General features: G+C 42.6%; 1 protein-coding gene across 2 annotated transcripts; it reads right to left on the bottom strand.

Annotated features, from left to right (window-relative positions):
- Nucleotides 1-3454: 3454 nt before the first annotated feature.
- mcm2 (minichromosome maintenance complex component 2) lies at nucleotides 3455-13133 on the bottom strand. 2 transcript variants are annotated; one of them, XM_063472915.1, is made up of 20 exons: nucleotides 13039-13133; nucleotides 10582-10769; nucleotides 10285-10457; nucleotides 10080-10204; nucleotides 9848-9986; nucleotides 9652-9749; nucleotides 9371-9492; nucleotides 8956-9163; nucleotides 8715-8849; nucleotides 8230-8421; nucleotides 7473-7566; nucleotides 7300-7378; nucleotides 6908-7079; nucleotides 6683-6809; nucleotides 6293-6405; nucleotides 5862-6026; nucleotides 5485-5559; nucleotides 5099-5281; nucleotides 4497-4652; nucleotides 3455-4131 (listed from the first exon to the last, which is right to left on the bottom strand). In XM_063472915.1, the coding sequence occupies exons 2-20, from the start codon at nucleotides 10746-10748 to the stop codon at nucleotides 4021-4023; spliced, it is 2634 nt and encodes an 877-aa protein (XP_063328985.1). In that variant the 5' UTR covers nucleotides 10749-10769; nucleotides 13039-13133; the 3' UTR covers nucleotides 3455-4020. The 2 variants fall into 2 exon arrangements, with proteins under 2 accessions (XP_063328985.1, XP_063328984.1); XM_063472914.1 differs by lacking the exon at nucleotides 13039-13133 and adding an exon at nucleotides 11845-11904.
- Nucleotides 13134-13369: the final 236 nt, after the last annotated feature.

Here is a 13369-nt window from a genome sequence, read left to right as displayed (position 1 = left end):
CCTCTACAGAAGAGGATTAGGGCCACCAAAAAAAAAGGGGCACAAGGAGAAAAAAAAGACATGCCCAGTTTTTATTTTTTTTCCAGTGGCCCTAATCCTCTTCCGTAGCCCTCCTTGCAGCTTAGTTCATCACACCAGAGATGCAAGTAAATGAGGCAATGAAGATGCAGAAATGCGTAGAAGTCGCATTTCTGTATCTTCTGTTGCCGGGACTGGCAGCAGTCTTCCGGGGTCCTTCTTGAGGCAGAGCCAAGCAGATCTCCTGCACCTGGGACTAATCAGCTGTGATGTGGAGGCTTTATTTGAACCTGGCGTAGTCAACTCTCCTTCGTCAGTCCGTCAGCTACTCGTGGTGATAGCAAGCCGCATATCTCTTAGTGTTTCTACGTTTGCATTACCTGTTTTCTCCCTGTGCTCGCAGTCGGTTCCACTATTACCTCCATCGTTCCGATGGCAGACTCCAGCTGGAAATCCTCATTCACACAGCAAACCTGCCTTGTCTGGATTCCAATAACTCTCACCCTTTGTGCCGGCCCCATGCTCACCGCCTGCTTCGCTGTACGTGACAAACAGATCGGACTTTTCCCAGCTACTATTCTGCTCACTCAGATCAACAACTCTTCCCCATAACTGCTCGCCCCCTGACTCAAGTAAGCTGCAGCCATCTCAGAAACACTTTTCTAGTTAACTACTAGGGGTGCAACGATACACAAAATTCACGGTTCGGTTCGGTACTTTGGTGTCACGGTTCCATATTTTTTCGATACAAAAAAATGTTCATGCCTTTGTCATTTATTGTTCATAATTTGTCATTTATTACAATTATAAATATATATTTTAACTCAAAAGTACAGTTTTTAAATTTAATGTTGCTGAAACAACAAAATAAAAAAAATAAAAAAATTATCTGATCGAGAAATCCCTCATCTTTGGAAAAGAGAGTTTATTACAGAGAAATGGCTCTTTGCAAAATAAAAGCTATACTATACGCTTCTTCTGGGCTATATTCTCAGCAGCATATTAAACATATCAGGTCCCCATAAGGAGAATCATGTGCTAACGGCTGTCTAAATGACTCGGGTAAAGTTTGTAGCATGCCTGCTTGTTGTTTTTGTCTGCTTCCACTTGTCTTCGCACTAGGATGATGTCGGTGTAAATGTGCAGTCATATTCGTTGTGTTCCCACTAGTGCTGTCAGCGTTAATCTCGTTAAAATTACATTAACGCCATAACGCAGCAAATCTCCGTTAACGAGTTACCGCGGATCGCCCCGTGTGTGGGGCTGGACAGCGTCAACACGTTAACAAGCTAACTGCGCTAACGCACTAGTTCCCACCAATTGAGCATTGCGTGGCACATCCGACATACTGTTTTACTTTTGTCCATGACGCGCTTACCATCAGGGTCATGCTTCACATGAAAACCAAAATAGTTCCAAACGACAGATCTGAATGAGGGTGGGGGAGGTTCAATTTCGGGTAGCTTTGAGGCAGTTGCCATGTTGCAACGAGCTTAGCTTCTGTCTTGCTAGCTTGCGCTGCGCTCAGTGGATCTGCACTCGACAGTGCAGCCTAGGCGGAGTAGTCGAATGCAGATCCACTGAGCGCTCAACACAGACAGCATCGTCAGAAGAAAAGTTGATAAAACAAATAAAAAATTTTGTATTGTTCGATACATATGCATACCGAACCGAAAGCACTGTATCGAACAGTTCAATATCGATACGAGTATTGTTGCACCCCTAGTAAATAGTTATTGTGTCACCAGTTTAGGTCACTTGGGATTTGAGTGTTTTGTTGCTCACTGTGACCATTTAATAAATCACTTGTGTAAAAGCTCAGCTGAGCTCACTGTGTCTGCTTTTGGGTCCTCGCCTCCCGTGCTGGCCCCGGGCCGACTGTAACACTGTAAATATGTTTAAAAGTTGTTTACCCTCTCCTGTCTTTACATTGTTACATCAGTGTTCAACTGAGGACACAGAGCACTAAGACATTAACTGTAATGTACTTAACAAAAATAAATGCTTTATACTTATACTTATGACACGTGACGTTGTACTTGATTCCATATGGTTACTATTTTGTACATGTTGTTTCTGTCTTTAAAATAATATGACGTGCTGTTTGTTTGAGGTACTAGAGAAATGAGGGACAATAAATGAACATTGAGTGCAGTTGAGTCTCCATCATCGGTTTGGGGTATTATTAATTTGATTCAATTAAGACAACTTTCATCCAGGATGTTTAGTGTTTAATATTTAGTGTCAAGTGTCTTTGGACTCTTTGCTCCACCGTTTGACTGATGAAAGAGACATAAACCCACAGGCACTGTTTAGAAGGTTGACACATTTTTTTTTCAAACCATTCAGACCTTCATCAGACCTGTGATAACAGGCTGCATGGCCCTTCTTCATCAGGTCTTTATCTGCCATCAGGGGAGCTTCACCAGTGCAGTTTGGTCATGCACCTGACACCCAAGGTGTGCAAGTTCTGAACCAAGCTGAAACTTGTGAAGAGCTCAAGTTCTTTTATGGGGTTGCATAGTGTCTTTTACAACTTTGGCCTCTAGAGGTAGCTTCTGTTCTGTTCTTGCAAAACACTGCAGTTCCTGTGTTTCATATTTCCCTCTTTATGTTTGTTTGTCTTGATGTTTCTCACCTTACCTCAGGTGACCGCAGTAGGTTACATGATGGGATGGGGCAAGATTTCAGTGTTTTCACCCTCAACTCCTAGTGATGGTCATGCACACCTTTCTTCACACCTTTGCTCATGTGATAAATCAATGATATGATCAATAGTGGGTCAACGTATGTGATTGGTCAGATTCAAATTTGATAATCAGCTCCACATGCCTGCTTACGTTAGGGTAAGTGAATCCAGTTACCAGAGAGATACCCCAGGTAACTGAACTTGGTCTTTGGCACAGGGCTCAGGCTGCTCTGCTGGATAAGATAACCAATGTTAAATCTCAAAGTAAACAAAGAAATAGTGCAAGTTATTTAGTGGGAGTCACACTATTCCCTCTCCCACAGTTAACACTGCAATTTATTATATCTTTTCATTATATGTTCCCTGTCTTTTGTTTTTACATCCCCAGGATAACTTATTTTCTTTAAACTGCTGTAGTTGTTGTGATTAGGCTTGTTTAACTAGAATCATGCACACCGCTTGCAAACTCTCAACATTACTACTGTAGATTAGAGTCACCCATCAAGAGGCTCTGGGTCTTTTCATCCATACAAGGTAGAATTTGGCAATACATTTATAACAAGTGTAGAAAATGTGCAGCTCTCTCAATCTGCAAGTTCAACTAAAATGTTGAGGCGCTCGTTTGACTCAGTGAATTTAAGATGATTTTAAATTACATGGAGAAAAATCCGACCAGAGACCAGCAATTAATAAAATACATTTTTGAAATCAAAACAGAGCTGCAATCCATCATGAAGCAAACAGTGACATCATCAAACACTGGTTTATTTTAACTTGACTTGTGAAACATGGAGGTTTCAGTTCAAGCTACATTAACTTCCTGATGTGAGCACAAACCTCTGAGAAAGAGCAACAAGGTCTGAAATACAAAGTCAGTGAGTTTGCACAATGTGACAAAGCATTCAGATAAAGTTAAGCGAAACAATAAACGGCGCCACATCAACATGTACATTTATTTACAATCAACCCTACCTGAAGGCAGATGCAGGGACCCCCAGGACAGAATAAACATGTTTTTTTTTTTTTTTTATTTATGCAGTTTATTTTTGTTAACATGCTTATCTTAAATAATTTACAGTCACCACAGATATCAATCCGTCAGAAACAGTGTGGTCATCAGCTGCTGCCTCCAGAGTCAAATCTTCCTTATCAGATGATCCTTCTTATAATAGTCCTTCAACAGCGGCTGCTCTTCAGTCACTTCCAATCAGTTCAGAGCCAAAAGTAAGAGTCCTGAATCCAGTATGACCAAAACCCAAGTAAGAGCTCATAATGTAGAAGGCGTAAGGAGAGGAGTGAGGTTGAAAGGCTTCTTAAAACTGCTGCAGTATCAGTTTCTTCTTGCCGTCGTGGCTGAACTTGTTGGAGTGGAACAGGTCGCTGTCGTAGAAGGCCGACAGGTTGTGGATGTTTATCTGTCTCGCCTGGAGGGGGAGGAGAGTCAGGCAGGTTCAGGACCGTGTTCATTTTCTTTAAATATGTGATCAGTTTAAGACCTCCAGGAACCAACACACTTTTGAATAGGTTCACCAGCTTGCCCATATTTTTTTTTTTTTTTTTTGATTTTATGCAAGTTCAACTGAGCATTACACACTGAACTGGAGGTCTGACTGCTCTGGTGAAAGGATTTCCCGACACCTACTACATCCTACTATAATGACCTTAGTGTGTGTTTCTAAGATAAAAGAGTATTTACGACTAGGAGGACAATAAATTTAAAGTGTCTGTAGTTTCACATCCTGTCCAGACTAGAGTCATAACGATGTACTGACGGTGTGTCTCTCAGTACCTTATCCTGAAGATCTTTTTCTGGGATCTCGATGGTGTCGTTCTGGACTCCATATCTGTTCCTCTGGTAGGCGACCTGCTCGGCCACCAGCTGTTTGAGGATGAAGAGCAGCAGCTCGTTGTTGTCTCTGCGGAAGGCCAGATAGCGGGCGAACGTCTGAGCAGATGCAAAAATATTAGATGAGGTCAGTAAACACAATCAGGAAGAATCACATACACTTCATACACTCTCCATAGACACTTCATTTTGTTGATTTTTCATAAATTTACAGGGTTTTAAAAAAGAAAGTGGCTGTTTGCATGTATAATACATGTACAATAAATACATTTACAAACTTGGTGAAAACCTGCTGCTAAACATCAATAATCTGTTCTTAGTTTAGCCTTAATACATCTGCCCTTTGGCAACCTGGTACCAATAAACTACACCAGGTTAGCTAAAAAGCTGTCCCTGCTTTCAGACATTACTGGATTTACGTCAAAGCCTTTTCTGCATGTAAAACTGAATTAAACTCAGTCTTACTGAATCTAAAAATGTGTCCATCGTTCGCCTTTGAGAAGAAGCATTTTAATGTTTGAGGCCAACAGAAAACATCCACAAACCTTCCTCATGCTCCTCATCACGCTGAACTTCTGTGTGTCGATGAAGCTCTCCAGCATGACCCTGATGGCCATGTTGACGTCGTCCTCCAGTACATAGTCCCTCAGGTGCATTTTGGCGTGAGCCTCCGCCATGCGGATCATGGACTCAATGTGACGAACCGTGATGGGGATGCTGCCTGTGGCCTGTGACACCAAACCAGAGTGGGTTATTTCCACAGTCACAGATGAACAGTTTGATGACTCTGAGAAACAAATCCTGAGTATAGCACATGTTCTCACACGCTTTTCTTTCTTAGTGGTTTGACCAATTCGGTTACTCTCCCTGAATTTCAAAACATGTTTATGTGTAAATGAGAGATAAAGTGGGAGGAGTTTTTCAGACTAACCATTGACTCTTTACGCAGGTCACTGTAGATGCGAGCCACCTTGTCCTGGTCCATCTGGTTCAGTTTCGGGTGAACCTTCAGATACAAAAAATACAAACTTTACCTTCAATTTTCTACTGGAATAGAACCAAGCTTTGAGTCGCTGCAATACACCCACCTACTCATTCTTACAATTTATTTACTGTTTGTTAAAATAAATCTTGTTTGGACAAAACTTGTAACACTATACATTGTTGTGTTTTTGTTTTTTGTTTTTTAAATGTAAAACAACAGCTACCTCATATTGCAAGCTTTCAGGCTGATTACATAATTATGATATTCCACCCAGAGAGAAACAAATAAACCTGAGTGAGGATCTGTGTGGCATGTTTTTGTACCCGCTCTTTAGCATAGATGATGTACTTCCTCAGGAGCTCCTGTGGAATCGTTGGCACGTCGGATGAGTTGGGCAGAACCACCTCTTCCAATGCCACTCCCCCCTCCTTGCTGCTAGGGTGATGCTTGATGTGGGAACCGACCACGAAGCGCGCCAGCATCTCATCCTGAAGAACAGAAGAGCCACAGTGAAATTTACATCAGAGAGGTGGTAATCAGTTAGTGCAACAACATTGGGAATAAACAAGTATGTTTTTGTGTGTTAGAGCCCAGACGTCGGTTCAGGAGATGAGGAGGAAGAGGTGGATGACAAACATATTAAATGCTCTCAGTTAAATATTTGGCAGATGATTATCCCAGTTCAGTTGTACTTTGATCTAAAGAAATACAGTGTCCCACAGCAGCTCAGCATCAGGTGTGTGTTTGCATCTACCTGGACGGGATCGATGGTGTCTCGAACAACACACAGCACGTCAAAACGCGACACGATGGGCTCCGTCAGATCCACGTTCTCAGCAAAAGTCAGGGAGGGGTCATATCTGCCACCTGCCAGGAAACAAGAGATATGATGTTGCTCTTGAAAGGACTCTCTCACACTTCCTTTTGGACCAATTACAAAAGGCCTGTTCTCAGACTTCACTGACTTAGGTCCAACGCTCACTTTTTAATATATTCATAAAAGCTGCATGCACGTGTCCATTTATTTTATGCATCCTTGTAAAGAGTAGCTCAGATTATAACCAACTGCCAAAAATAGCTTAATCAGCATTTAAAATGCATCCATCTCCAACATACTGAGCTAATAAATATGACTGCTACGTACCGATGGGGTTGGCAGCAGCAATGACTGTGCATCTGGCCTGCAGCGAGGTGACGATGCCAGCTTTGGAGATGGAGATGCTCTGCTGCTCCATGGCCTCGTGGATACTCGTCCTGTCTGCATCGTTCATCTGGGAGGACACAAAGTCAGGTACATGCACATTTTTTATTTTTATTTTTAAGAGAAGGAGGGGGAGCCCACCAATCTGGATACCTGGATTCAGCTCACCTTATCGAACTCATCGATCAGACAGACTCCACGGTCGGCCAGCACCAGCGCTCCCGCCTCGAGCGTCCACTCACGGCTCACTGGGTGTCTCTGAACATAAGCAGTCAAACCAACGGCGGAGGCCCCCTGACCTGTGGTGAACACCGCACGGCTCGCGACCTTCTCTACATACCTGCAGATGGAAACACGTTAGCGCATCTTCTGAAACAATCCTTTTATTCCCCCAACAGATTTCTTCATCAACATTTTACCTCTATTGGACAGTTGTGGTCAAGAGAGACGAAATACAGCCCTGCATATGTAAACCTCAGGCCTTTATTTTTTATTTATATTTTTTTCATCAATTAATTAACTTTAGCCACTGACAACATCGACTGTGTGTTGAAACGTACTTGAGGAACTGGGACTTGGCGGTTCCTGGGTCTCCGCACAGCAGCACGTTGATGTCCCCACGCACCTTATGCTTCCCACCTGGAAAAGAAAGAATCGAGCAGGAGGGGAGAATTAAAGGGAGGACAAACTGATCCACTGTTATTCTTTCGAGTTCAGAGATGAGAGGCTTTACCTGGATTTTTGGGCTCTCCTCCAAACAGCGACAGGGCGAGCGCTCTCTTGATGTCCTCATGCCCGTAGATAGATGGCGCCATGCTGGCGAAGATCTGCAGACAGTAAAGAAAAGGAGTTACAAAAACATTTGCACTGCAGTGGTTGGACCAGTGCAGATCTGCTATCACAGTCAGTTCATCATGTTTTTAATAATAATAGAGCAGTTAGCTGGTGAAACCGATAACATCAGCCACAGTGGTCACACTCCTAAAAACAATTAACAGATAAAAGTGTCTGTTTTCTTTCGGCTGCTCCCTTTAGGGGTCGCCAAAGTGGACCATCTGCTTCAATCTTTTTTTCATCTATCTGGGATTAATTTTCATTCATGACACTGAGCTATAAGTTTGCATTAAATCATCGAAAACAAATAGGAAGGACTTATTAAATTCACCAGGATTTTTTAAATCTTTGTTTTGGAAGCGAATGGATGGTTGGATGTTTTGTTTTAAAAGTTGGTTTTAATTTCTAGACTGTTTTCTAAATATTCTTTGCCGTTTAACATTAGAGACATGAGCTGTCATAAAAATCTCAATTTTGAAATTGAGGCCTCCTAGAAATTTCAAAGAGGGGACTTCAAATTACAATCAGAAGATCATTTTAAAAGATGACATCATCCATTTACAATTGAATTTTTACTTTTTGGGTTATCTGTTTTTTTCCTTAGAGCCGAAATAACATCCCTTCTCCATTTTTACTATTTGTATCAGATTACTCACCCTCTCTCCGATACGTTCGTCCTTCGACAGAGCAACAATGGCTTTGACGTCTTCGTCGGTCAGCTCGGCCACGGCGACCCCCTCGTCTCTGCGGGTGATGTGGTTAGCCAGGATCACTGTGGCAAACACCGGGAAACCATTTGCCATGTTCAGAGAGCCGTCGTAGTTGTTGTGGTAGATCCCAGTCAGCTCCTGATAAGCAGAAAAACATGCATCACTTTAAAACAACAGATTATGAATATTCTAAGTCCTTAATATACATTAAAAATTACAAGTGTATGAAATTGTATTTTAGCACATTCAAACTGATTTAGTTTCGCAACACAGCATGAACTCTTTATCGACCCTGATGTTTCTGCAAATGTGACTAAACTTTTATTTCCATCTAGCCTCAAATGTCTTTAATTTGTACTTTTCTGACCAATTTCAACCCTCCCTGCCTCAAATATGAACTTTTTTTTTTTTTAATCTTTACACAGACTCACAATCTCGTCTCCAGGCTTGCAGCTATCCACGAGGTCGGCCAGGAGGATGGCATCTTTGGAGCGAGGGAGGCGACCTGCAGCCACCTTACCGGGACTTTCCTGGATGGTGATCCTCTGGTAGTTCTGGTACACTGTCTGCAGGAAGGAGGCAGTAATTTTAAACCCTCAGACTGGGCACAGACCCGGCAGACAAACTACAACTTTCACAACCAACCATCAGCCAGCCCAGCCCTCCCCTCACCTCCTCCATGTTGATCTCAAACGGTCCCTGGGATTGACACTCCGGACAGGAACCCGGCTTCACCTCCTGGTTCTGGGACTGGAAGAAGGGCCCTAGCACGAAGTTACACTTGTTACAGTTGTACTTGACCATGCCGAGCTGAGGCAGGACGCCGGTGCAGCTGCTCACCACGCCGCTGGTCCGGATGAGCTGGTTTAGGTGGAGCTGCCTGAAGAGCACAACAGAAGAAGAAAACAGTTGGTAAAGAGCAGAAAGCTTCACCCAAGTAGCTCCTTCATATATAGACGGCCCTTTTTGGAAGAGCCACAGATGTGCCTCGCCAAGACAAATGTGGAGGTCTCGCCTTAGTTTCATTATTACTGTGAATTATTCCTTCAAGTTGAAAATACCTGTTGGGTAAAAACTGAAGTGTTACCTGAGTGATCGGATCTCCTCGACCAGAGGCAGGTTGCAGATGCGGACATGGATCTCGTAGGCAATCCGATCGTATTTTGGGTACATGGCAAGCACAACTTCTTTAGCCGCTTCATCAAAAATCTGGCAAAGAACAATCAGACACGCACCGGAGATCAGAAAATAATTGAAGGACACTCACATTTAACTTTCACAGCATTTAATATCCGCTAAAGTTAAATATAAATGCATGAAACAAAAGGCACAGTAAAGGACATTAAGCAAGATGACAAGTTCACTGACCTTCAGCATCTCAGCTGGAGCTTCTGGTAGGAAGTAAGCCAGGACATGCTCCCTGGCTGCGAGGTCCTCGTAGTTTACTACCAGACTCTCCTTGTTCTCTGGATTACAGGTTCAGATTGATTCATTCAATCATTGCCAGAAATCATCCAACAATTATATTTTTCCACACATTAAAGTTTACTGAAAACTGCACTACCTTTACACATATCGCTGATCTTCTCCTTGAAGACATTGCGGCCGTTTTCATCCACGTGTGTGCGCAGGAAGTTCTTGAAGCGGTTGTAGATTTCCAGCCGCGGCGCCGCCATGGACACCCACTCCCTCACTGTGTGGCCCTGCACAGTGTGTGAAAACGTTACAAAGACGTCCTAAACAGCCGGACCTGAAAAGCTTCTGTGTGCTAGTTCATCTCCAGTGTCATCACAAACCTTCATGTCCTCCAGATTCTCAATGCTCTCAATCATCTCCTCTTCCTCACCATCACCTTCTGCTGCCCGCTCAGCCAGCCGTCTTCGCCGAGCAGCCGGGCGCTCGTCATCCTCATCTTCGCTGTCTGGATGCCAACAAAATAAAAGAATTAATCATAGCTTACACGTCACCACCCTTACAAATATCCACACGCTCAAGCCTCACCATAGAGCAATCCTGGCCTCACGCGCCCCCTGACTCCCTGTTGCCTGTCCCTCCTCCTCATGGCCTCCTCAGCGGCTGCTCGGGCTCCTGGTGACAGCTCTGACAGCTCCTCATCATCGAGGTCCAAACCCTCTGCCTCGTACTGATCCAGCTCCGGAATGGCACGGTAATCCCTGAACAGAGACAGAGTTGTTATGAAGCCCTAAACAGCCCCCCCCCCCCAAAAAAAACAAAAAAAAAAAAAAACAAACACACACAGAGTTCATAGCTTTAAGGCCATTTTAAATCCACGCTCACCTCTCCATTCCATCTCCAATCAGTTCCTCTCCATCTTCTTCCTCCTCCCCAGGCAAGGGTCCATCTCCCAGCAGCCCCTCCGACTCATCCTCGAAGGGCGGCAAGTCTCGTCCGGGGCTGGAGGTCAGGTCTCCCCTCCTGGAGGCTCGGCTGGGGCTGGTGGCCATGTGGTATGACTCTGAGGAATCCTGTCAACAAATAAATTATTCTTATATTTACTGCCAACAGTAACCTGACATTGTCTACAGCTTCCACTGCTCACATACAGCATTTAATTTTAGTCTGTGTTTTTATTTTATTTTTTTCCTTCTAGCAGATTCAGTTTTTTTTTTTTTCATTTTGTCTTCAGTGGACGGCAGCGGCAAGAAAGACAGTAGGTAGGTAGGCATGGTGATGAGGGCAGAACATTTTAATACATTTGGTACATTGTGCCACTACTGTCAAAGGATTATTGTCTTCAAGTAGTTTTGATGTACATCAATTTGAAAATTTACTTTATTTATATTTTTTAACTGGTAACTTTTAGTAGTTAGTTTTATCTAAGAAGGGAAGAAAAACTCACATAGGGCTGTGTGACTTCTTAAAGACCATAGACCTTTAAAAGTAGGACTGTAAGACATGTTTATTATATTTAAGAATGTGGCGAGCCAACATTAGAAGCAAAATGTAATTTAATAGTTTAAGTATTACAGGACAGTTGTTACTACAGGACAGTGTATTTTAATGATCTTTTCATGTCTTTTCTTGATTGAAACCAATAATTTAAAGCCCATCATGGCTTGTAAGTAAACTATAATCAATTATTTCAGATGTAAGGACTCATGCAAGGGGGTGTAAAAATTCAAAAAAAAGTTTCATTATTCCTCGGTTGTTACTTGGGACGGTTTACAGAGGCAAAAACAAGCTAACTGACCACATGGCAGGTCTGCTTTTCACAGCGAAGGAACAAAAAACAACAACGGGTTTTGGGTCCAGTCTACGAAGGTGAAAAACGGTTCTTGGCAAAATACGCGCAGTTTAAAACTTCATAAAGTATATTTTTAATTCCGATATATGGCAAAAAAAAAAAAAATGAAGCTCTACATCAACTCTTGATGACGCTCTCTGTCATTGTTGTGACTTCGACGAATGAACAAAGTTTATTTTCCCAGAAAAGCTAAAGCTGACTGATAAAAACTGCTTCGTATAGAATAATGCGCCTCTGCCTACACGCTGAGCCCTCCCATCTGCGTACTGCGCCTGTTTTTTAATGAGTTTACTCACCGCCATCGCTGCGTTTCTGTCTCGCTGCTGCTTCAAAAGCTACTTATTCTTCTTCCTGCCGTGAGTCGCTTTTCGCGCGAAAGGACCATGTGACACTCAAAGCCCGCGAAAAAACATGAATATTCAAGAGAGACAGCTGAGGTTTTGCTTTCTCATTGGTGTATTTGCCTGAAAGGGGAGGGGACTTAAAGCACAGTGCGTTCGCTTTAAGACAAGGAGCAGAACGACCGCTCGTCCTGTTGTGTGATGACCTTAATAAAAACAACTAGGGTCGAGCTGCAGAGTAAAACGAACGCACCTTTTGTGTGAGCGCGATGAAGGGGCAGAGTTTATTACGTCGTATCGTTTCCCGGGAAATTTTTGGCTGCATTCAAATCCGGTTTATTCCCTCCCTCGTATCCTCACTACAGTAAAAATAAAGTGGCTTTTGCCCTCCTGTGGATGTTTTTGCACTGCAAAAAAATATTAATGTGTGTAACATCAATTAAATCAACACATAAGTGATCAATAAGATAACATAATAATAATTTGCATGTATAGATGCGAAGAATGTGAGACAAGAATGAAACACAGAAACAACCAAACTTTAGAAACTTAAATAATAACAAAAACACATGCTTTAGTAAAAGTAATTCTATAATGCCAGAAAAAAAGTTAAAAAAAATATTCAGGGAAAACATCTGCAGCCTTAAGTGACTGCATTTAATTAATTCAATTCATTTAGTGAGGCCACTTCCTGAAATTTTAGTTGATTCTGCAGCTGATCCCAGGAGCAAGAAGCTGCAAAGCTGAATGCTCGTTTGATAAATTGAGTTGATGAATGCAAGCCAGTAAGTAAGAAGGCAGCAAATGTGGAATAGCCTTATAAATAACAACATTGCAGTGGCTAGGGCTATAACACGACAAAGAAGACCGCTCAACCTGAGCATACAGCGTACAGTGAAGAGTACAAGCCTTTGTATTAAATCAGTGCTCCATGATAGACAGAATCTAGCATCAGTAAGGATTCTGACAAAGCATGCATATAAATCACATCATCATAATCAATTACAGACATAAAAGTGCCTCAAAGGATCTAAATATATCCCTTTAGTACCAAAACAGGTGTGATAATGGCCTATCTGCAATGGCATTGGGTTTTTAAATTTAAACAAGTGAATGATTTTAGTGTCAAAAAAAGTGTGAGTTACTAACATGTGCAGACTGAAGAGCTCAGACCAGCCAACATATCAGCTTGATTTGAATGTTAGTTTGCTCATTCAAAGCTGTGTGCTTTAAGCCATAGAAAGAGACAAGAAGGTGTAGCTGCATAGATAGACTTGTATTTTGTAGCTATTTCTGGTAGACCAGAGATAGCTACAAAATAAAAGCACAAGATGAGAGAGAAAACGATCATCAGCAGTCAGAGGGATCGCCAGAACATTTCAGCTATGAAACCGTTGTTCTGCACTCACGGGACCTTCAACAGCCCGCTAAGACCAATCCTGAAGAAATCAAAGCCATAAACAAACACGGCCATGCCGTG

The sequence above is a fragment of the Pelmatolapia mariae genome, linkage group LG5, assembly GCF_036321145.2.
Source record: "Pelmatolapia mariae isolate MD_Pm_ZW linkage group LG5, Pm_UMD_F_2, whole genome shotgun sequence".
NCBI classification, from domain to species: domain Eukaryota; kingdom Metazoa; phylum Chordata; class Actinopteri; order Cichliformes; family Cichlidae; genus Pelmatolapia; species Pelmatolapia mariae.
This window is presented reverse-complemented; position numbering and strand designations above follow the sequence as displayed.

Bases quoted from the DNA above. Each gene is read 5' to 3' on its own strand.
- mcm2 (XM_063472914.1), bottom strand. The intron at 5,282-5,484 runs GTTAGTCTGAAA...TTGGTGTCACAG, and splicing joins ACCTGCGTAAAGAGTCAATG to GCCACAGGCAGCATCCCCAT. The intron at 4,132-4,496 runs GTACTGAGAGAC...CTCCCCCTCCAG, and splicing joins AAAAAGATCTTCAGGATAAG to GCGAGACAGATAAACATCCA.